General features: G+C 34.5%; 2 protein-coding genes and 1 pseudogene across 2 annotated transcripts; 2 read left to right on the top strand and 1 right to left on the bottom strand.

The window, feature by feature from the left end:
- Window positions 1-1,126: 1,126 nt before the first annotated feature.
- Window positions 1,127-12,713, bottom strand: LOC113862576 (uncharacterized WD repeat-containing protein C2A9.03-like). Its single transcript, XM_027495656.1, has 8 exons — window positions 12,169-12,713; window positions 12,008-12,074; window positions 11,697-11,788; window positions 11,526-11,631; window positions 10,273-10,359; window positions 9,061-9,521; window positions 6,649-6,650; window positions 1,127-1,280 (listed from the first exon to the last, which is right to left on the bottom strand). The coding sequence occupies exons 1-6, from the start codon at window positions 12,711-12,713 to the stop codon at window positions 9,108-9,110; spliced, it is 1,311 nt and encodes a 436-aa protein (XP_027351457.1). The 3' UTR covers window positions 1,127-1,280; window positions 6,649-6,650; window positions 9,061-9,107.
- On the top strand, window positions 5,591-8,546 carry LOC113863398 (putative disease resistance RPP13-like protein 3). Its single transcript, XM_027496964.1, has one exon. It carries the CDS (start codon window positions 5,681-5,683, stop codon window positions 8,351-8,353), a length of 2,673 nt encoding a protein of 890 aa, XP_027352765.1. The 5' UTR covers window positions 5,591-5,680; the 3' UTR covers window positions 8,354-8,546.
- A 6,082-nt stretch (window positions 12,714-18,795) lies between the features above and the next one.
- Window positions 18,796-23,419, top strand: LOC113862577 (annotated as a pseudogene).
- Window positions 23,420-24,830: the final 1,411 nt, after the last annotated feature.

A 24,830-nucleotide genomic window follows, 5' to 3' on the forward strand; every position in this document is an offset into this window, starting at 1 on the left:
TAATTGTTTTTATTTAAAATTAAAAAATATAACTTTTTTTTTCTTTTCTTTTTTTCTAATTCTTTCAAACATATAAGGAACAAGTATTGGTATGAAAAAATTGTTCCTTAAAAAGTTATACATGTTTAGATAAACACACAAAATTTGATGAAGATATTTGACTATTATGAGAGAAAAAATAAAATGAAATTTGATATTTAGGTTTTATCTAAATGAGTAAAATTAAGAAAATAAATAAAGTAACTTTTTAAAGTAATTATATGATTATTAACTAATTTTTAGTTTTAAATTTTAGATGAATTTTATATAAATTCTACTAAAGTTATGTTTATGAGTTATGTTTAAAAGAGAAGGAAAATGTAAGTTTATGAAAGATTAAATTTTGTTTAAGAGTTACTTAATTAGAAAGAAATAATTTATAAATTTTTTTAAATTCTCTAAAATTTAAACTCTAATTTTTCGAGTTTTCCTATTACATAGAATTCTTTTCATAGTTAGGATTCTAACTTTTTCTTAAAAAAAATGTTAATTTTTAAATAATTTTTTTTAAAAAATTTTATAAGAAATAAAAATATTAATTTAAAAGTTTTAATTTTTTAGAAAAAAAATATTTATTTTAAAAAAAATAAATAATATAAATAAAAGATATAAAATATAATAATATTATTACATAATTAAACTTTTCATCACACTCCCTTCTCAATATTAAACTCTTAAAAAAAAATTAACCTTTCTCCTTCCCTTCAAACACTTTTTTTCTCTCTCTTTCTAAACTCTCAAATAAATCTAAATAACTTACCTGTCTTCTATTTACTAACGTCTTTTTGAAACTTATCTACCAAAAAAAAATGTCCCACTAATATTTAGAGAGAATATTCTCTGAAAAATGTAGACGAGATAAACAAAGTTGTCTCATTCCAAAAGTTTGTTGTCGATAATGAAATTGCTTTTACGTTAATTTGTTATAATGATGTTCCAAAGTGTAAAGCAATCATCAAACAAAATAACCCTTCAATTAATTTGCTTTCACAGAGTTTGCGGGTTTCTTTCATTTATTGTCACAGCTTTCGGATGGTAACACTTTAAACAAATCTGTTTCCAATCCCAGCGTCTTAAGGTGGTGGCATTCAGATCAAGAGTTCACAAATACAAGGAATTAAGGTTAGGAATGATTACATTGTACAAATATCTTAGGATGCTGTGGTCTTCATTAATCATACTGACCTGCATAAAATACTGCCAAAAACAAAGGGGAAAGATATAGAATCTCAAACTGCTCTCTACAAAGATCAAAGATCAAAAGCAGGATTCAAGATATTCATATTGGTGCCTCCTATTATACTGTAGCAAGCTCGCATAAGTTCAGTATTGTATTCCTTCTCAGACAATTGTAACTATATTAACTAACTCAGTTAGTTACAGTTCCGATTGTAACATATTGTCAGTCCATCGTATTACTGTATAAATACTGTAGTCATTCTAAAATTCTGAAGTGGTAATAACATTTTCAGATTCTCAGTTTTCTCACACACACTCTTTTTATATCAAATTCTCCGATATTTAATACAAAGTTATGGCCACCTTAGCAAGCTCCACAGCCTGAAAATAAATGACTCTTTGAAGAACTTCCATCAGACGCAAATGCATTTCCCAAAAATCTGACCAAGATAACCTTGCAAGAAAAATACATCAACAGTGAAATCATGTTTTTGAAGAATATCAAGACTTTAGTACAACTGTCCAACCTCCAAATTTCTAAATATCATCAAAGCTAGCAATAGTGTTTTGCATAAGTATGAGTCTGCATTTGACTCCTTTTTTATATTTTTACTTTAAAATTTGGATGGTAAGGTTTTAGATTAATTCTTTATTACAAAAAGAAACATGCTTAAAAAATGGTCAACCACAGCAAGTCGGTACTTAAATATTATTACTGGCTATTACAGGATAAATTCGTTAAAAGGCACCTCATTTTTCTCCTCCCATCCCACTGTCAACACCAAAAGAGACTCTGCGGAACATAGCTTTTTTATATCTTTTAATTACTTAATAAATTAAGTATTGGATAAAAAAAAATTATTATTTTAAATAAAATAATATATATATAGTAAGTTTTTTCATTTAATAATTAAGAGAATTTGGTAAAAAAAATATATGATTTCAAATCATTTATCAGTAATAGTTCTCCATCAGGTTTGAAAATCAATTATCAAACATTCAAACTACCCAGACCTACATTTTGCCAGGCCATTAATGACCTACAAAAATAAACGGTAGCGTTGTCTCCAATCCAAGATTGACATGTGATTGTATAGACAAGACGTAGTCCAACTTATGCAGAACAGTACAATCAAAGGATTAATAACAGACAATAATAGATTTGAAGATTCTCCCATTTTGCTTTCTTAATATACACACAAGTGAAATTAATTTGAAAATGAAGTTCAGCTACCACACCTGCGAAAATATGAAGACGAGGAATGGTTGTAAGCTCGTTAATTCTATATGGGACACCTTCCTCATGAGTGCTACATTTCCACTTTTAATCTCAATTTTTGTTTAGTTTCTTTTCCCTTGTTCCGCAACTGTTCTAATGTTGTGCTTTCATTTTTACTATAATATAACTTCATTTACATGTAGATGCTTTGGTTTATTTAAATTAATGTATGAGTCAGCATTTAGCTTTTTTTTATATTGAAGTTAAAATTTGGATAGCTTAGTACTTGAATTTTTCTTTTATTACAAAAAAAGTAAGCTTTATTGAGAAAAGGTCAACCACAGCAACTAACTAAATCTCAATATTAAAAGTCAGAAAAATATGCAAAGAAGAAAGATTAAAGAAAAATCTGTTACTGCTCATCACTGGTGGCATATGAGGCAGTTGCCCAATTTAACATCACATTCATCCTGATATAAATGCTTGATCTTGAAGCAAGTTTGTTACTTTTCCTTTTAGTATAACATTTTCACTCATTGTATCTATCATGCATGTCTAAAATGAAGGATTGGTGGATGCTTAATGTATGGGTACTTCCTTTTTTAATTGTGTTATCTAAATCTCATAGAGCAACACCAAGTTAACACTTATAAACAATTGTTATATGTTAGGTGAAAATGAAGCTCAAGTCCAGAAGTTAATTATAAGGAAGCTAAATTAGATAATACGCTAAAGCAAATGCTTGTCATTTGGCTCCAGATTGGTTCATGTTTTATGGGGTGGTGACAAATAACAAGTGCTTGAAAATGAAATCACAAAATGATTGGACTCAGATTTTGCTGTTATTGTTTTTTTTTTTAAACTGTCTTTAAATTTTTTATTCGTTAAGAAACCTAAGTTGAATTATTATAGAAAAACACAATTAGGCATTTGTTTATATTATGAGTCCTTGTATTTAGGTAAACTATTTGTATGTTTAAAGTTTTTTATCACCTCATGCAATTTTTTTATAAAAAAAATCTAATCAATCTTAATTAAAAAAACTATTTTTATTGATTAATATTATGTGTGTTTCTAATTTGTTAATGTGATAGGCTAATTTGAAATGAAACAAAAATCTCTATTTAATGTAGCAAAAAAAATCTCTATTTAAAGTTTTAAAGTACACTTCAACTAACACCTATTTTAAGTTTTAAAATATATTTTTAATCAGTCCACGAAAATTGTAAGGTATAGTAGTCATCTTTATACTTGTATTTTAAATAAATAAATGTATTTAGCTCCATATTACATGAATAATAACTTTAATCTTCATATTTATAATTTACAGATACTCACACTTATACTAAGTTGACATGTGTCGTTTAATAAGCAAAATTGTCATTCAGAAGTCGATATTTTCTATGTTTGACACTGATACGTGTTAAGTAATGAGCAAGGGTCGGCCTTTTAAGAGTTAAGACTTTATGAATTCACACATATCACTTACTATTTAATTAATCTAATTTTAATTAATCTGATTTTAATAAATTATTATTAAAAAAATATGATTAAAAAACTATATTTGTTTTTAAAATTAGAATAATTAAAATAATAAATATTAATTATAATTATAAATAATAAATATATAGATTGAATTTTAATTAAATATTTTATAATTATAAATAATAAAAATCAGATTAATTAAAATTTTGAAATTATGACACATATCATATCACAATCCCCTAAAATTTCTTCCACAAGAGAAAAACTCATTAAAAAAATAGTTTTAATGTGTGGCAAAAATGTCCAAATAAATATTTTTTTAAAAAAATTATTTTAATAATTATTATTTAAAATATTAAAAAATAAAATACTTAAAAATTACTTGGGATTATTTTTTTATATTAAGGTATTTTTAGTAAGTATAATCATACATTATTATGATAATATAAACTGTTAATATTTATATTAATAATTTAAATTTTAGTGATCGAATTTTTATTTATATAAAGCTTTTGTGTCTTTGTTTTGGTTTTCTTTATCCATTCGGACATTCCTTATCCTGCATCTTTTTTTGTACTGTTTTCTCATTCTATTTCCAATACAATTTATTTTCTAATCAACCAAAAAAATCCAGCAGTATAAGAGAATGTACCTGAACGGGGAATTATTAGCCAACAAGCAGTAATTGAAAATGGAAGGGAAAAGAAAAAAGAAAAAGATATTCTGCATAACTCAGATTGCTTAGAGAGTGCTCACATTCACTGGCCAAGGAATCTGGAAGATTTAAAGGCTGAAACCTTTGTGTCATATTATCTATCTAACACCACAATCATTATTGGAAGCAAATGCATGATGAATTTACAAGGCTATCATAATTATATATTGGAGTGGTATTGTCAAATGTAAGGGAAGGTAACTTGTTAATGATAAATACTGCAGTAGAAAGAATTTCACACCAAAAACTAGCAAATGCATGATGAAAATGTTGATTTTTTTCATTTAGCTGTTCCATTTTGTTGTCGAGTTGAAAGGACAAAATCTTTGAAAATTAATTCCTTAAGTTTGAAGGAATTCCTAGAATGAAAAGGAGGTATCTATTCTCCTCCCTCTTTAGAGAACAAAATTTTGATCACGGTAGAAAATTTTGTCTAAATGTATGTATAAAACCACTGGACAGAAAAAAATAAATTCATTAATAAATATAATAAAATACTTGTAATTGGCATAAGAAATAGGTGGTGACATCTATCAAACACCAAGCAGTGCTATTTTAACATCTGAAATGGGTGTCTGCATCAAACACCAATATTTTTTAGTATTGAAATATTTTTTTTAAAATTATTTTATATGTAAAAGAGTTTAAATAATATTAATATAGTAAAAAATAATTATAAAATAATATTTTAACATTAAAAAATTACCAAATGTCTAGTATAAATACTCATTTTGTGTGTTAAAATAGCTCTGGAAAAAGGTCACTAGCAATCCCCAACTTATGGGGCCATATAATATAGAGCAGATCAATGAATAGGTATATGTTTGCATCAAACACTAATTGGAATTAATATGCTCCAACGTTTCCATGATGATTTACAGCTGGATCATGTGATCGTTTCTATAACATTGAATGACCTGTTAATGTGTTGTCGTTATTTATTACTCAGAAGTCTTGACAATACACACACTCAGTGCGACTAATTTTTCTTCTTCTTTTTCACTAACCAATTCCCTTACTCTTTCGATCTGTGTGCCGCAGATATGGTGGACGCTACTGTTAGCTTCCTGCTACAGAACTTGTCACGGCTTCTTGAGGATGAAATAAAGTTGCTTTCGGGCGTTAAGAACAAAATCAACTTACTGAGCAATGAGCTCAGGTTTTTAAAGATCTTCCTCAAAGACTCCACAGGCAAGCGCAGTGATGAGGTTGTCAAAGAAGTGGTCAACCAAATCAGAGATGTTGTCTTTATGGCCGAGGATGTTGTTGACATCTACGTTGCCAGCGTCGCCAAACATAGGAGCAGAAACATAGTAAGCAAGTTGTTCCACTTGAAACAACGTGTCATGGTGCTTCAGGACGTGGATGCTGAGATAGAGAACATCAAGAACCGTATTGATGAGATCTATAAAAACAGGGAGAGATACGGCATCACAGAAGGTGCATCCACACGTGAAGATGTTGATGCTATTGCTGCTGAATCACTCCGCGAAAAGAGGAAGGACGTGGAAGAAAAAGACGTAGTGGGGTTCGTGAATGACTCAAACTCTGTGATTAAGGAGCTCATGGAAGAAGGTGATTCAGGTCGCAAAGTTGCTTCCATAATCGGCATGGGAGGGTTGGGTAAGACCACTCTTGCCCGGAAGATTTATAACAACGAACAAGTGAAGAAGTGCTTTACTCTTCGTGCATGGGGTTATGTTTCCAACGATTACAGAGCGAGGGAGCTTTTGCTGAGCCTTCTCAAATGTTTGCTGTCCACATCTGAATATGATGATTTGTTCAAGAAGAAGGAATATGAAGTTGAAGCTATTGCTACAAGTGAGGAAAAACTGAAGACAAAAGTGAGAGAATACTTGAAGGGGAAAAAGTACCTTGTAGTGCTCGATGATATATGGAAAACTGAAGTGTGGGACAGCATAGCGGATGCCTTTCCAGACGATGATCACAGCATTGGCAGAATACTGATAACTAGCCGTGGAGTGGAAGTCGCAAACTATGTAGGAACCACATCTCCCTACCATCTTCCCTTCCTCAACAAAAAAGAAAGTTGGCAACTTTTTTCTAAGAAAGTGTTTCAAGGTAAAGGGTGTCCTCCTGATCTGGAGCCTCTCGGCAAATCTATTGTTGAGAGTTGCAAGGGCTTGCCACTTGCCATTGTGGTCTTGGCAGGATATGTGTCGAAGAAAGAGAAGTCAGAAAGAGAGTGGACAAGAATCAAGAACATCACTTGGCATCTTACTCAAGACAAAATGGAAGTGATGGATATACTAAAGCTTATCTACGACAGCCTGCTTCAAAGATTGAAGCCGTGCTTTCTGTATTTTGGAATCTATCCCGAGGACTATGAGATCAGGGCGAGGGATGTGATCCAAATGTGGATGGCTGAAGGGTTCATTCAACCGCAAGAAGCTGGAATCCAAGGTGCAGCTGAACCAGAGGATGTTGCAGAGTACTACCTGGATGAGCTAGTGGATCGCAGCTTAGTGCAAGTGGCAAGCAGGAAGAGCGATGGGCGTGTCAAGACATGTCGAATTCATGATCTTCTTCGCGATCTCTGCATATCAGATAGCAAATCTGAGAAGTTTATGGAGATTTGCACAGATCCCAACAACGTGGATACCCTGAGCAATGCTAATCGTAGATTGTCCATCCAATGCAAGAAATCATCTACTGTGTCTATAAACAATTTGAATCAGTTGTGCACTCGTTCCTTGTTCTTCTTTTCTGAGGGGAAAAAGTTCCGAGAGGATGTTCGTCTGAATAGCTTCAAGTTGGCTCGCGTGATATATTCAAACACCGAAGGTTACTATAATTCAGCACTCATGATTGATTTCAAGAAAATGATCCATCTAAGGTACTTGAGAATAGATGCAGGGATCAGTAGCATTCCAGCTTCTATACGTAACCTCAGGAATCTAGAAACACTCGAGGTACGAAAAGCAGAGTGGGTCTCCAACGAAATCTGGAAGCTCAAGCGACTGAAACTTCTTTATATAAGGGATGTTAAGAAGATACAAATCCTACCAAAATCACAAAGGAAAATAAAGGGAAACTTGCAAACCCTCTTTCTAAGCTGTTTTGAGCGTGAAGATTTGGTGTCCCTGCTAAACAATGGGATATTTTCCAGGTTGAGAAAATTAGTGTTATTTTCTGAGAATGATTATCCGCAAGTACGTAAGCCCGTACTAAGTCTAAACCACCTCACCAATCTCCATAGCCTCAAAATTAATAACTTCCTAGAACTTCCGTCAGTCGGAAATGTGTTTCCATCAAATCTTAAAAAGATAACCCTCCATGTTTTCATGCATCCGGGGAATGTATTCATATTTTTGAAGAATATGAAGACTGTAGGACAGCTTGCCAGACTCCAAATTTTGAAACTAAAGGGGAATTATTATGGTGATCCTTTAAATCACCTCACGGTTGGCGCTGGAGAGTTCCCACGACTAAAAGTGTTTCAGATGAGTGGAGTGGGTGTCATCAGATGGAGATTAGAGAAAGGTGCAATGCCGCGTCTCCAAAATCTGGTCATCAAGAACTGCGATGAGCTGGAAGAGATTCCTGAACAACTCTGGTCGTTGACTACCTTACGAGAAGTGCATGTTTCGAACCCCAACCGAAGATTAGCTCACAGACTCCGAAGCGTTGGGTTGAAGAACGGTTGTAAGCTCATACTCTCGGAACTTAGGTCCGAAGAAGAGGGTATAAATTAATATTTTAGCATAAATGTATTAATTACTATGTATGATATTAATTATTTTAATTTAAAATTAAAAAATACAAGTTTTTTCTTTTTGTTCTTTAAAAAAACATTCTTTCAAGGGACAAGTATTGATACGAGAAAATTGTAGTCTGAAAAGTTATACACGTGGATAAACACACAAAAATTCATGAAAATATTTGACTATTATGGGAAAAAAAATAAAATGAAATTTGATATTTAGGTTTTATCTAAATGAGTAAAAATAAGAAAATAAATAAAGTAACTTTTTTAAGTAATTATATGATTACTAACTAACTTTTAGCTTTAATTTATAGATGAATTTCATATAAATTCCAGTAAATAACTTGTACCTGTCTTCTATTTAGTCTTTTTGAAACTTATCTGACAAGGAAGAATGGCCTGCTAATTTTTAAAGAGAACATTCTTGGGAAAGTGTAGATGTCCCCTTCGATTGACCAAATCGTTTGGTTCAAGTAAAGTTACACACAACCTAATGCCAATCAACATAACATTAATACCAATTTAGCGACTTGTGGTGGTGGCATTCACATCAAAAGTTCAGAAATACAAGGAATTAAGGTGAGGAATGATTACATTGTACAAATATCTTAGGATGCTATGGTCTTCATTAATCATACTGACCTAAAATACTGCCAAAAACAAAGGGGAAAGATATAGAATCTCAAACTGCTCTACAAATTAACATTAAGGATACTCCTAAATCAACCAGCACGAATCAAAGATCAAAAGTAGGATTCAAGATATTCATATTGGTGCCTCCTATTATACTGTAGCAAGCTCGCATAAGTCCGATCCCAGATTCCAATATACATACACTCATCATCAGGACTCAGAGAAAACCCAGAAATTTCCCCAAAGAAATCAATCTCTTGACGTTTTTTATAATCTGCCTTTGTACTATAAACATGCACAAAATCTGCAGGCTCAGCAACCACCATAAATTGACCATCCGAAGAAAACCGAATAGACCGTGTTGCCCCTATGTTACCCTTGAGAATGGCAATAGGAGACGATAAGTGTCTAGCATCCCATACTCTGAAAGTCTTATCCTGATTCCCCGTTGCGAAGGTATGTCCATCAGGATGCCATGCAGAAGCAAAAGAGTAATCACGATGACCAACCAATGTTGCAACAGTCTAAAACATCAAACAAGTCCCAAATATGTTAGTGGAAGTTACTTCTTAATATGCTGTTTTTGGTGAAGTATAAAGCTAAAAAGTAACTTCGTAGTGTTTACTCTCATTGCATTGGTATTTTGCAATTCTGTCTCCCTCTCTCATATCTAGTATGCATTCACTGACCCTTTGAGATGCTTAACAGTGACTACTTATATCACAGCATGTATAATCAACGAAAGTTTTGCTTGTTCACATTTTCTCGTTCAATGATTGACATAAGAGGAATAGACCAGTAACATGTGCACAAACAAAATATAAAAAGTTATAGGAATTAGTCTCAAATTGATGAAAATGAATCACAAAAAATAATAACGGGAGGAATAAGAAACACCTAAAATGATTATTCCTCCTGAATCTAAAGGCACAGCTTTCTACCATAATTTAATAAAAAAGAAAATTTCAAGAAGTTAACAAAACAAAGACAAGCAGATTTTTTTTCCTTTAGGATTTACAACATCTACAAGCCCAACAGGAAAGTTAATCAGCTTTACAACTATATCCATCATTCTCCACCAAAAAAAATAATAATCATAGACATAAATTTAGAAGAAATTTTAAAAAATAAAGGATTTGATCCATTAGCAAAGGCTTGATGAATTAGAAGACCATCATAAGCTAAGCAAAGACAGACACAGAATATTCACAGGAAGAAAAGAGAATGCACATGAACAGAAAATTCCAATAAATGCATGACCAGAGGAACAAGTACCTTCCCATTTTGAGGATCCACTAGCAGTCCATCGAGGTGATCTCCAACAACAGTCATAAGCTTACGGTCTGGACTAATTGATGTGTGCTACATCAAGAGTGAATTGTTAGGAATCAATGCATTATATATAAAATTATATAAAATAATAACCACAAATTGTTTTTAAAAAAGTAGTAAAAATATCCTCAAAACTGCATTTTCTTGTATGTAGAAACAATGTAAAAGAAAATAGCTGAAGTTCACACACATTGTGAATGAAACTGCCAGGCAAAAAGCAAGAAAATCAGCTAAGACAATCCAACAGTACAAGAAATTTGAACGATAGCAAAACTAGTCAATGTCAGTCCGCCTTGGCTTTACTTGATTACACTCTTTCCTTCTATTAAAAATATGGAATTTGGAACCTGGGTTCTTCTTTCTTTTTTTATACAAATATTCGTGCAAATCTTATTTTCAATTTCTCTCATTCTCCTTCAAGGGAAAGATTTACCATGATACGTCAATTCGGAAATCCAAAGCTTCCTCTTAGGTCATTTGTTTTTTGGACAGTAATACCTGATAGCATTAACTGTAATCGCAAGTTGCATGTGTGTGTGTGTGTGTGTGTGTGTTATGTGTGGTTTTAAGCCAGGGTCTTTGCTCATCTATTTCCTGCATTGTTCAGCTGTTAGCTACTTTTGAAATAATTTTTTAGGTATTTTCGGGTAAGAAATGAGTGTGTCCTAGTCTGTTGGATCAGTTTCTTGAGGCCCACTTTCAAAGGTTTAGTAATAAGAATTCAGATGAAAAACAAAACATGGCCGTATGTGGTTTATGGGCTTTTGTGGTGTATGCAATAGGGAAAGGGATGCTTGTATCTATAAGGGTGCTTCTTATTAGCTATGGATAGAATTGTTATGTAGCTTCCCTTAGGTGTTAAGCACATGTATTATACCATGGAATTAGCAGGTAGGATATGCAAAGAGATTGGACAGCTCTTCTACACTGGCTAGTTTTATAGGTTACAGACTTCAGTTTTGGTGTCTTTGTTTTGGTTTTCTTTATCCATTCTGACATTCCTTATCCTGCATCTTTTTGTACTGTTTTCTCTTTCTATTTCTAATACAATTTATTTTCTTATCAACCAAAAAAATCCAGCAGTATAAGAGAATCAACCTGAATGGAGAATAATTAGCCAACAAGCAGTAATTGAAAAAGGAAAACAGAAGAAAAAAAATATACTGCATAACTCTGATTGCTTAGAGAGTGCTCACATTCACTGGCCAAGGAAACTGTAAGTGATTTAAAGGCTGAAACCTTTCTGTGTCATATTCCCTCACACCACAATCATTATTGGAAGCTATAAGATGAGTTGCACCACTGCAAAACTTTTCATGTCAAGCAATGTTCCAAACTAGGACAAATAAACTTGGTATGAAAAATACCTCAAACTGTCATATATTTCAATTGCATTTGTTGTAGCATTATCATCATGTGTTGTCCGTGTACAAAAGCTTACTCCCTTCTTATCCAAACGCTGCACTCAATAAAGACATTGTAAGCTGCATCCAACATAATCCTAATAGGATAAACTGGAGAAACAGAGTAGTAGGCTTGTGTAGTAGCAATAATCCCTACTACATTTAGCATATATTACCAGCCCAGAAGACAGCAAGGCAACAAGAGGAGAAAGAGAGAAAAAAACACCAAGATCATAGAATCATGAATGGGGGTTCAATATGGTACTAGTACATACACAGACAGCCCACACCAAGACAGACATCTTTTGGTAGTTCCTTTCAGGTATCTTAGTATCCACTTCACTGCATTCCAGTGTTCTTTGCAGGATTGGACAAGAATCGACTCACAACTCCCACTGCATGGACAATATCTAGTCTTGTACAAATCATGACATACATTAGGCTTCCTACCACAAAAGAATAAGGCACTCTGCTCATCTCTGTCTTTTCTTCATCACTGGTTGGGCATTGTGCATTGCTCAGCTTGAAATGTCCAGTAAGTGAAATGCTAACAAGTTTTGAGTTATCCATGTTGAATCTCTTAAGAATTTTCTCAATGTACTTCTCTTGTGACAGCCATATCAACTTCTTGGAATGATCTCTAATCACCTTCATCCCAAGAATTTGTTTTGTAGGACCTAAGTCTTTCATAGCAAAAGACTTGCTTAAAGCATTCTTCAAACTAGCAATCTTGGTCTTATCATGCCCTATGATCAACATGTCATCAACATATAAGAATAGTATAAGAAAAGTTTCATCTTCATACCTCCTGATGAACACACAATGGTCACCAGTTGTCTTCTTAAAACTGTGTTCGGTCATGAAGGATTCGAACTTCTTGTACCACTGTCTGGGTGCTTGTTTCAAATCGTATAGACTTTTTTTTAGACGACACACTAAGTGTTCATTGCTTAGTTCTTCATAGACTTCAGGTTGCTCCATATAGATTTCTTCTTTGATGTCTCCATGCAAAAATGTTTTCTTGACATCAAGTTGTTCAACTTCTAAGTCTAAAGAAGCTGCCAGACCCGAAGATAATCTTATGGAGGAATGTTTCACCACTGGTGAGAATATTTCATCAAAGTCAACTCCTTTCCTTTGATTGCACCTTTTCACAACAATTTGAGCTTTGTACCTTGGTCTTAAGCTTCCGTCTTCAGTTTTGAGCCTATACACCCATTTGTTCTTCAAGACATTTTTACCTTTGGGCAGATCAACTAGCTCATAAGTTTGGTTCTAGTGTAAAGAGTTCATCTCCTCTTCCATGGCTTTAATCCACTCTCCTTTCTCATCAGTCTCCATAGCTTTTGATAAGTTATGGGACTCACCATTGTCTGTCAATGTGATATATTCTTCAGGAGGATATTTTGTGGATGGCTTTATGACTCTACTAGAACGCCTTAATTCGGCTTGCATTTGGTATTCTACTGACTCAGGCTCTTGTTCTAACTGTGTGTTTGACTCCATCTTATCAAGATGTGTATCTTCATCTGTCTAATCAAGATCTGCCTGGTCTTGTGCGTGAGCAGGATCTATCTGCTGGTGCAACTGATCTGGTTGCTGATCAAGATTTGTTTGTTGAGGAATCTCTTCCCCTGAATCATTAGAAACCTTAGGCTTCGATTGCTTTTTCTACTCAATATCTTTGATTGTCTGATCCTCGAAAAACATAACATCTCTGCTTCTCACAATTCTTTTGTTGATAGGATCTCACAGTCTATACCCAAATTTATCTTTGGGAGACCCAAGGTATATGCATTCCTTGATCTTAGCATCTAGCTTCTTTCTTTCATCTTTTGGAATGTGTACAAAGGCTCTGCATCCGAAGACTCTTAAATGATTGAAGGATACCTTCTTCTTGTACCATACTTCCTCTGAGATTTCTCCTTTCAAGGGTCTTGAAGGTGTCAGGTTGATTAAATCGATTGCAATCTTCACAGCTTCACCGCAGAAAGACTTGGATAGGTTTACATCTTGCAAAATACATCTAATTTTCTCTTCAATTGTCCAGTTCATTCTCTCCGCTACACCATTTACCTGAGGAGTCTTTGGTGGGGTCTTCTACAGTCTGATCCCATAGGCCTTGCAATAGGCTTCGAATAGACCTCTGTATTGTCCATCATTGTCTGTTCTCAAACACTTCAGCTTCTTTCCAATTTCACGCTCCACCTGAACATGAAAATCTTTGAATGCTTATAGTACTTGATCTTTGCTCTTCAATAAGTACACACATACTCTTCTCGAGTGATTATCAATGAATGTAACTAATGAGTAACTAACTCATCTAGAAAATTTATGATTTTTGGCATATTTCATTGAATTTAAATTATAAGTTAATGCAATTAATTAAAAAATTCAATGAATTGTTGTATTACTGGAAAATTGAGAAACCATTCATATTTTAATTGCTGGCATTAGAATTTCTTGGAAGGAAATTGAAGGAATTTAGCAATTAGATTAAAGAGCTGAAGTTGAGTGCTGCAGGAAAAATTTGTGGGGACACGAATTTCTGATTGTGGGAACACGATGCTAACTGAGCATATAAAAGCAAAAATTTCTGAAAAGGCAACATCTTTTATTCTTTCCCTTTTAGTACATTCCAAAGCACAGAAACCTAGGTTTTTCTTACAGCTTAAGTAGAATATGGTAGCTAGGATAATTTCTTTACATCTTTGCTAAAGGATCCTTATGGGAACTTGGATTTCATCCCTTTTTCTCTAGTTTATGTAATGGAACAGTAACTTTCTCATTTCATCTATTTGTTGTAAACTCTTCTATGAACATTTTTGCAATAGATTTCAGTTTTTTATTATTTACTTTCATTATGTCTAGATAGATATCTTTGGGTTCATTGAGGATTAACTTATACCTTTACCCTTTGCAATGAACTAACACAGGATATAGCTCAAGATACAAACTTTAATCTAACATCTTAATTCTGAACTTAATGCTTTTCTGTTCTACGTGAATGGGATTGATGAAAAGAAGTTTATTGCTGAAAAGTAGTGAACTTTCTTGTAAAGAGATTAATTTGCTTTTTATGAATGAATTGTCTAGGATAGAAATTTATGATGATGTGATCAATGGGTTTAATCTTAATGCTGAATGTTCTTAGTTGTAGCTAAGGAATTAGGACACTAATTTTATTTTAGAACCAATTACCAAGAAATTAGGGTTAGGTACTTTAGAAAATATGACCATTAGATGAAGTTGTATTTTGAGTTATACATATATTTGTATGCAAAGGGAAAGGGATAAGGATTCTGAACTCAACCTGTTTTTAATTGTGTTTAGAACCATCTTTAGTAATTTAGACTTTTATATTCTGTAATTATTTTAATTATTACTCCACTTTTAATCTCGTAGTTTCTGTTCATTTATAAATATTAATCCTAGCACTTTTAATTTTGTTTTTACAATTCTTCACTTAAGTAAATTTTGTTTTGTTTCATACACTATTTTTCGTGACTCAACTAGTGCTATTCTTGTGGGTTGGTACTTAGCATTAATCTCTATGAACGATAATATATTTTGTTACTTCAACGTTTTGGTGCACTTACCAAAGAGTTTATCAGTGACAAAGTAATATGCTCCTTCAAGGGATCTTTCAGATGGTGCATAGACATCTGAATGCACAAGTTCTAATGGCTCTAGCTTCCTTAAGGATTCATCTAGTCTCTGAAAACTAACTCTACATTGTTTACCAGCAATACAATTAGTACAAGATTCTAAAATCTGACCTTTTATGCTTGTCAAGTGTTCTTTGGCGAGCATTTGGAGTGTTTTATTACTCATGTGGCTCAACCGTCTATGCCAAAGATCCTTGGAGTTTGTTGCAACATTTGCTTCTCTAGAACAAATTTGTCCTTGCATGATATACAAGGATCCTTGGTTTGAACCTCTGTAACACCCCGAGTTTTGATAACATTGATTATCGATATTCGTATGTATGTAAAGTGTAGATGGATATTAGAATTGCACTTAAGTGCGTAATGGGGAAATGAAAATGAGGAAATTGCATTGAAATGCGTAATAAAGGATAATTGTATGCGTAAGCCTAGGGATATATATATATATATATATATATATATATATATATATATATATATGTATGTATGTGGATGTGTGGATGTGTGGCTAGGCTGAGAATTTGCCAAGTGCCTAAGTGCAGAGTGTCCTCACTGCAGCTAGAGGATTCTCGCTAGAGTGAGAGGTCACAGGGGCAAGAAGGGTGAAACTGTCGCCTTCTCGCTGTAGCGATAGATGTCTCACTGCAGCGAGAGAGCGATAGAAGGGACTACATTTCTGGATGCAGACTCACTGTAGCGAGAGGGCCTCGCTGTAGCGATATTCTACAGAAATCAGAATGCAGTTTTGTCTGAGATTTTCGTTGTGACAATAGAGGGCGTCGCTGCAGCGAGAAGTTGTCGTTGTAGCGAAAGTGTCGTGATCTGAGGGGTTTTAAAAAGAGGTTTAGGGATTTGAAGTTTATTTCTCAGATATCTCCCAAATCCCTTCGATTCTCTCGACCACAAACCCCTTTCTCACCGATTAATTGCCTCCAAAGCCGTTCGAAAGCGAGATTGAAGCTCAGATTTGTGTGGGAACGCTTGGAGGTGAGTTTTAATGGTTAGGGTTTCAGTTTTCCTTCCCTTTCTCTGATTTTGGATGATTTCTAAGGTTCTCATGGAATTAACCCGTGTGTTTAGGCCGAGATCTGTGTGGGAAATACTCCCGTGGTCGACATTAAGCATGGGTTTTCAATCCAAGGTAAGGGGGGACTCTACCCTATCTCAATATATTGTGATTCTGTGTATTTTGCTGAGTTGTGCAATGTGGCTAAGATAGAAGTTAGGAATAATATGTGTGTAATGAAATTGATGAACGTTGGAATAGCTAGGCCCCGTGGGGGTGATTGTGTATGATGGAATAACAATAATTGGTGAATAAATGATGTCGTGAGTAAACGTAGGCTATGTGCCGTGTATTGTGGATGGAATGAAGGCCGTGTGCCGTGACATGTGCATTATATGCTAGATATTGTGTGAAATAGAATAAGGGCTATTATGCCAAATGTTGAGGATGGATATGGGCCTCCGTGCTGAGTATGTACGTATAAAATGCGATGTTATGAATATGTGGGCCTAAGGGCCGTGTAATATGAATGGATATGGGCTACGTGCCGCGTGTTATAGAGAATGGTGGGCTATGTGCCATGTAATGTTAGTGAATGTAGATTCGTGCTGTGTGATATAAACAAATGTGGGCCTAGAGCCATATATTGTGAAATGATGTGAATGGGGCGATTAATCGCCAGTGGGCACAACACTGCGAATGGGGCGACTAATCGCCCGTGGGCATAATAGTGTGAATGGGGCGAATAATCGCCGATATGAAATGCTGTAAATGGGGCGTATAAGCGCTGGTATACTATGCTGTAAATTATGATTATGAACTGTTGTTAGTGCCATGAGTGCACTGAGGTTTAATTGTAATGAACTGTGCTGGAATGCTGCCTGAGGGCGTATTTTCATATATCTGTTTAAAGTGTAATTAAAATGATTTGAAGGTGAGACTCTATATTTGCTTGTGTTTTGGTAGTGTAGAGTACTCATCCTTACATTCATTTTTTAGGTAATCAAGACGATCAGCACACAACATAGTGAAGGAACGGATGAACTGCTATAGGGCTTAGAATAATTTGCTTGAAATTTGTTGTATTTGAATTAGCCCTGTGGCAGTTGTTTGATATGAATTTGTAACCCTTCATTGATTTCAAAATATTTATGAGAACTTATTATTCGAATTTGCGAAATTGCTATTTATTTGAAATTAAATTTAAGGTATTACAACCTCCGGGTCCACTAGGTTGCCTTTTGCTAGTTTCCACTTCCCAGCACCAAAGTGCTTCATAAATCGGCATCATCCAACATTCCTGTTGAGATAAGGTTGAGAAGCATATTTGGAACGTGTCTCACCTCCTTTAGTGCAAGCTTGCTTCCTGTGTCCGTTAGTAACATGATATCACCAATACCTGCAATCTTTCTTGTAACGTGGTTTTCCGTTTTTACAGCACCATAGTCACCTCTTTTATAATTTGAGAAGTAACTCTCATGTGGACTTACATGGAAAGAGGCACCAGAATCAACTATCCAAGAACAATCATCATATGCTACATTCAGATAGTTGTCTTCTCTAATGAGGAATACACCATCGTCTATAGTGACGACTATGGTTGGCCTTTCATCATTCTTCTTAGGATTGACGATATCTGGGTGAACATTACCAGCTTTCTGATCTCTCTTCAGAAACCTGCATTCAGATCTTATGTGGCCTTCTTTGTTACAATAGTTGCAGACTATTGATTTGGCACGAGATTTGGAACGACCTAGACCTCTGCTTCTACTTTTTCCATGGGATTCACTCTTTCCACGAGTATCACTTCTTCCTCGTATTTGCACAACGTTTACTTCAGGTTGGAAAGAAGTATCATGCTCTTTCCTTCTGGATTCTTCATTCAACAGACTATCTATCACAGTATCCATTGAGATCTTCCCATCTGGGATTGAGTTGTTGAGTATGACTACCAATGTATCCCAACTTTCAGGCAATGAACTAAGAAGTACAAGTTCTTGCAACTTCATGTCTATCTTTTTCAAATGCTTGACAAGACCCTTGAATGTGTTTAAGTGCTCTATCATGCTCTGACCATCTCTATAGTCGAGCTTCACCAGCCTTCTAACAAGAGACGCCTTATTCCTGTGAGTTTTATTTTGAATAATGAACTCAAGTCTAGACCACAGCTCATAAACATTGGTGTAAGTAGACACATGCTCGAATAAACTTTTATCAATATACTTCCGAATCATAGGAACAACTTTTCGATTCGAAAGCTCCCAATCTTTTTCAATCTTACCTGCTAGCATTTCTTTGCAAGAAATAGGCTCGTGCATATCCTTGCAGTATAAGTGATTCTCCATCATGGAGCTTCTAGTATGAATAGTTGTTTGTAGTCAACTTGAACATGTCTCCATCATATGAGATAGTAGCAGTAGAAGCTCCTTTTATCTTGGATCGCACAGCGGTTGAACTTGGAAGCTTTGATACCACTGTTGGGAAAAATTGTATCAAATTTCCCTCCTCTGTGTGGATGCAAAATGGACACTTGCAAAAGCGTATGCAGACAAATATGATATGTGAACAAATAGAGCAAGGATAGAAAAATAATGACACAGAAAATTTTTTAACGTGGTAAAAACCTTTCCAATGTGAGAAGAAAAATTCACGTAACCTAGTCCAGAAAAATATTTCTACTATGAAAAAGTAGGATTACAATGATATCTCTCTCAGATAATATATCTCAATCTCATTCCACTAGGATGAAATATAATATTTTTCTAGTATCTCACTAGGAAATCTCTTTAGTCTCTCACTGGGACTTCTCTAATCTCTCTATGATTGTTGTAATTTTTATTTATTTATTTTTTGTCTTCAACTCTTGCAAATGAACATATTTATAGGCTCTCAAGAATCCAAGGTATTTAATTAAACTACTAACTATACCACAAATTTTTAACTGCAAATTAATTTAGGACTACCAACTTTCAACCACCAACCATCTTCCTATTAATTAAGAAAACTTTTAATAATTAAAAACACATGAAATTTATGTTCAGGGGTTGAAAAATTTTATTTAATAAAAAAAATAGAGAGTACGCTAGAATAACCCTGTATTTTGCCTCTAGCTCACTAGTAAGAGCAACTTCTCTAAAGTTTCTTGTAAAAAGTAACAAAATCCCAATAATGGTAGCTTAATGTTTGATTATTTCATTTTCTTGAGCTTGGATGGGAATCAGTGAGAGTTGGAACTTAGTCATGATGAAAAAGTTCAATTTGTACAAACTATACTCTGTTTAGATTTTGTTGTTATTTTTGCTGTTAAAGTTTTTATTTTTAGACAATCTTTTAATTTTTTAATCACAAAAAAATCTAAGTTCAATTATTATAGAAAAAATATAACGAAGGCATTTGTTTATAATATCAGTCCTTGTATTTATCTAAATTATTTTTATGTTTCATTTCTTTATGACCAAATGTAATTAAAAATACATCAAATCAAGCTTAATTCAAAAAAAATTTATATTGATTAATATTATGCGTGTTTTAAACTTCTTAATGTGGTAGGCGTATTTGAAAGTAAGAAAATATCTCTATTTAAAATTTTAAACTACAGTCCAACCAGCACCTATAGTAAGTTTTAAAATATATTTTTAATCTGTCCCACTAAGGCAAAAACATATATCCATGAAATTAACATGGTCAAACGTTTCCACCATGATCTACAGCTGGATTATGTAACCATTTCTATAATATTCAGACATGTTTGTGAAAAAATTATAATACTAATATAAACATCAAAAGACCTGTCATTATGTTGTCGTTGACTGTTAAGTCTTTGCCAAAGTTGGCCAAAAGTCTTACAAGCACTCAGTACCACTCATTTTTCTTCCTTCTTCTTTTTCACTCACATTGTTCCCTAACTCTTTGGGTTTGTTTGCCACAGATATGTCGGACGCTGTCGTTAGCTCCCTCCTTCAGAACTTGTCACAGCTTCTGGGCGATGAATTCAAGTTGCTTTCGGGAGTGGAGGACAAAATAAATTCACTTAGGAATGACCTCAGGTTTATAGACATCTTCCTCAAGAGATCGATGCATAACCGCAACGACGACCTTGTCAAAGAAGTGGTCAATCAAATCAGAGATGTTGCCTTTAAGGCCGAGGATGTTGTTGACATCTACGTTGCCAGCATTGCCGAACATAGAAGCAGAAACATAGTGAGCAAGTTATTCCATTTAAAAGAACGTTTCATGGTGCTTCACGAAGTCAATGATGAGATAGAGAAGATCAAGAACCGTATTGAAGAGATCTATAAAAACAGGGAGAGATACTGTATCACAGAACGTGCATCCACAGGTGAAGATGTTGATGCTATTGCTGCTAAATCACTCCGCGAAAGGAGGAAGGACGTGGAAGAAAAAGACGTAGTGGGGTTCGTGAATGACTTAAACTTCTTGATTGAGAAGCTCGTGGAAGAGGGTGATTCAGGTCGCAAAGTTGCTTCGATAGTCGGCATGGGAGGGTTGGGTAAGACCACTTTTGCCCGAAAGATTTATAACAACGAACAATTGAAGAACAGCTTTCCTACTCGTGCATGAGGTTATGTGTCCAACGATTATAGAGCGAGGGAGCTTTTGCTGAGCCTTCTCAAGTGTTTGCTGTCCACCTCTGAATATGATGGCTTGTTCAAGAAGAAGGAAGATGAAGTTGAAGATATTGCTGGACGTGAGGAAAAATTGAAGACAAAGGTGAGAGAATGCTTGAAGGGGAAGAAGTACTTTGTAGTGCTTGATGATATATGGAAAACTGAAGTGTGGAACAGCATAGAGGATGCCTTCCCAGACTATGATGATGGTAGTGTTGGCAGAATACTGATAACTAGTCGTGAAATGGAAGTCGCAAACTATGTTGGAACCATATCTCCCTACCACCTTCCCTTTCTCAATGTAGAAGAAAGTTGGCATCTCTTCTCTAAGAAAGTTTTTCGAGGTAAAGAGTGTCCGTCAGATCTCGAGCCTCTCGGTAGATCCATTGTTGAGACTTGCAAGGGCTTGCCACTTGCTATTGTGGTCTTAGCTGGACATGTTGCAAAGAAGGAGAAATCACAAAGAGAGTGGACAAAAATCAAGAACATCACTTGGCATCTTACTCAAGACAAGATTCAAGTTATGAATATACTAAGGCTTAGTTATGACAGCTTGCCTCGAAGATTGAAGCCATGCTTTCTGTATTTTGGAATCTATCCTGAGGACTATGAGATCAGGGCAAGGGATGTAATCCAGATGTGGATGGCTGAAGGGTTCATTCAACTACATGAAGCTGGAATCCCAAGTCCAGCAGAACCAGAAGATGTTGCAGAGTGCTACTTGGATGAGCTAGTGGATCGCAGCTTGGTGCAAGTGGCAAGCAGGAAGAGTGATGGGCGTGTCAAGACATGTCGAATTCATGATCTTCTCCTTGATCTCTGCATTTCGGAGAGCAAATCAGAGAAGTTTATGGAGGTTTGCAGAGATCCCAACAACATGGATACCCTGAGCAATGCTAACCCTCGTAGATTGTCCATCCAATCAAAGGTAACATCTAATGTGGCTCGATACAATGCAAATCTACAGTGCGCTCGTTCCTTTTTCTTCTTTTCCGACGAGACCGACTCAATGGATCTTGGTGAGAAAAGCCTCAAGTTGGCTCGCGTTATTTATTTAAAATGCGACCAACTCTGCATATTTTCACTACCTGTTGTTGGTAGGAAAATAGTCCATCTAAGGTACTTGAGAGTAGATAAAATGGTCCTTAGCATTCCAGCTTCTGTACGCAAACTCATGAATCTAGAAACGCTTGATATACGTTTTGCAGAGATGGTCTCCAACGAAATTTGGAAGCTCAAGCGACTGAAACATCTTTATATAAGGAGTCTTAAGAAGGTACAAGTCCTACCAGAATCACAACGGAAAATAAAGGGAAACTTGCAAACCCTTCTGTTAACGAGTTCTGCTGATCTAGGAATGGTGTCTCTACTAAACAATGACATATTTCCCAGTTTGAGAAAATTAATTTTTTTTTGGTATAATACTTCCATCAAACAATTACCGAGTCTAAACCACCTCAGCAATCTCCATAGTCTGAAAATAAATACCTCCCTAGAACTTCCATCAGACGCAAATGCGTTTCCATCAAATCTTACTAAGATAACCTTCCGAGAAATATATGGGGAATCTGAACTCTTGGTTTTGAAGAATATGAAGGCTGTAGGACAACTTGCCAACCTCCAAATTTTGAAACTAAAAGGGGTTCATTTTGCGATTTGGTTTAACCTTAATATTGGCGCTGGAGAGTTTCCACAACTGAAAGTGTTTCAGATGAGTTCAGTTGTGGTCAAAAGTTGGACATTAGAGGAAGGTGCAATGCCGTGTCTCCAAAATGTGGTCATCAAGGACTGCTCTATGTTGAGATGGATTTCTAAAGAACTCTGGTCCATCACTACCTTACGAGAAGTGCATGTTTTGAACCCAGACAAACAATTAGCTGACGGACTCCGAAGGGTGAAGTTGAAGAACGGTTGTAAGCTCGTAATCTCAGGGGTTGTCTGGGAAAGCGAAGATGCGGTTTGGTCAGAAGGAGAAGATATAAATTAAGATATCAATTATGTATTTATATTATAAATAATATATAATTATCTGAATTTAAAATAATAGATTTTCCATCCAATGCAAGGTATGGTCTAATGTCTACTAACAATTTGAATCAGCTGTGCACTCGTTCCATCTTCTTTTCTGAGAATGAGAAGGAAGAGTACCCAAAGGATGTTCTGGAAAGCTTCAGGTTGGCTCGCGTGATATATTTCAAAACCAAAGCAAACATGATTCATCCAGAACCCATGATTGATTGGAAGATGATGATCCATCAAAGGCACTTGAGAATAGATGCACTGGTCAGTGACATTCCAGCTTCTGTACACAACCTCTGGAATCTAGAAACACTTGATGTACAAGTTTCAGGAACGGTCTCCAGTGAAATTTGGAACCTTGAGTGACTTTTACATCTTTATATAAGGTATGCTGAGAAGGTACAAGTCTTGCCAAAATCGAAAAGGAAAATAAAGGGAAGCTTGCAAACCTTCTTTTTAAACTGTTACGAGGGTCAAGAATTAGTGTACCTGCTAAACAATGACATATTTCCAAGGTTGAGAAAATTAATGTTTTCTTCGTATAATATAGTATTTTTTATTTAATAATTAAGAGAAATTGTAAAAAAAAATAGAATGATTTTAAATCATTTCTCAATAACAGCTCGCCATAATGTTTGAAAAGCAACTATTACTCTAGCCAGAGCTACATTTTGCAAGACCATTAGTTACCCAAAAACATAAATGGTAGTGTTGTCTCCAATCCAAAATTGATATGGGCTGGTATAAACAAAACTTAGGCATTTTTATTTAAATAATGTTAAATAAAAAATAAATTATTAAATTAGGATATATTTGAAACAAATTTCCTATCTGGGGTGAAAATGCCACGTGACAGATTTTTCGTCAAAGCGATTGGCAAAATTGAAATTAATTTAAAAATATTTATTTATTTATTTCGCCAAAAAAAAACGTGAAACAAATAGAATCCCAACACGTGTCGAAAGAGGAATGGTTTCGCCAGTCAAAAGAAAAATTGACTTTGTGTTTCGCCACAACCAGAGCGAAACCAATAGGAGCCAGACATGTGGCGGTCCGGGTGTGTGTTTCGTCAGAGGAAGCGCGAAAGTCCAAAAAAAATTAAAAAAATATTTTAAATGAACTGCTAGGGAAAATTTTGGATAGGTGGCAACATCGTAGCTGTTTCGCGACTGTAATGGCGAAAGTATGTTTCGCTAAAAATAAGGCAAAACCTTTCACAGATGGACACGTGTCCGGCTGTTCAGAGACCCTCCCCGCTTCTTCCTCTTCTCCCCTAAATTGGATTGTCATTTCTTCCTTCGTCGCCGGCGTCCTCTCCCCTTTCGAAATAACTCATTGTATTTTTTATTTGAATTTTGCATTGGTTGTGCTAAAAAGGTGTAAACGAGGTAATAATCATCATTATTTATATATTTATATTGTTATTTTTATTTTATATATTATTTGAAAATCTGAGAGTTTGAAAAAAATTAAATCTGCAATGTTTTTTAATTTTATGCAGGTGGGTGAAGTGGTGAAGTGTGATAAAAAAATTAGGCAAAAGGTTTATTAAAGTTAGTAATAAAATTTAATATTTTAAATTTTTTATTATTATTTTGTAACATGTTTTTAAAATGTAATATTATAAATACATGTGTAATAAACATTATTTAAATTTAATTGTATATAATATGTTTGTAATATAATATTAATCATATTATATTTGTTATATATTTATAAGAATAGGAAAAATACAAAATTAGTTAAATAAAATAATATAATTCTATAATTATATAAT

The sequence above is a fragment of the Abrus precatorius genome, unplaced genomic scaffold, assembly GCF_003935025.1.
Source record: "Abrus precatorius isolate BTA unplaced genomic scaffold, Abrus_2018 Scaffold3, whole genome shotgun sequence".
Taxonomy (NCBI): Eukaryota; Viridiplantae; Streptophyta; class Magnoliopsida; order Fabales; family Fabaceae; genus Abrus; species Abrus precatorius.

Bases quoted from the DNA above. Each gene is read 5' to 3' on its own strand.
- LOC113863398 (XM_027496964.1), top strand. From the start codon at position 5,681: ATGGTGGACGCTACTGTTAGCTTCCTGCTACAGAACTTGTCACGGCTT.
- LOC113862576 (XM_027495656.1), bottom strand. From the start codon at position 12,713: ATGGAGCAACCTGAAGTCTATGAAGAACTAAGCAATGAACACTTAGTG. The intron at 11,789-12,007 runs GTATGTACTAGT...TATTGAGTGCAG, and splicing joins TCTTGGTGTGGGCTGTCTGT to CGTTTGGATAAGAAGGGAGT. The intron at 10,360-11,525 runs GTGAGCACTCTC...CTCTTGATGTAG, and splicing joins AGTTTCCTTGGCCAGTGAAT to CACACATCAATTAGTCCAGA.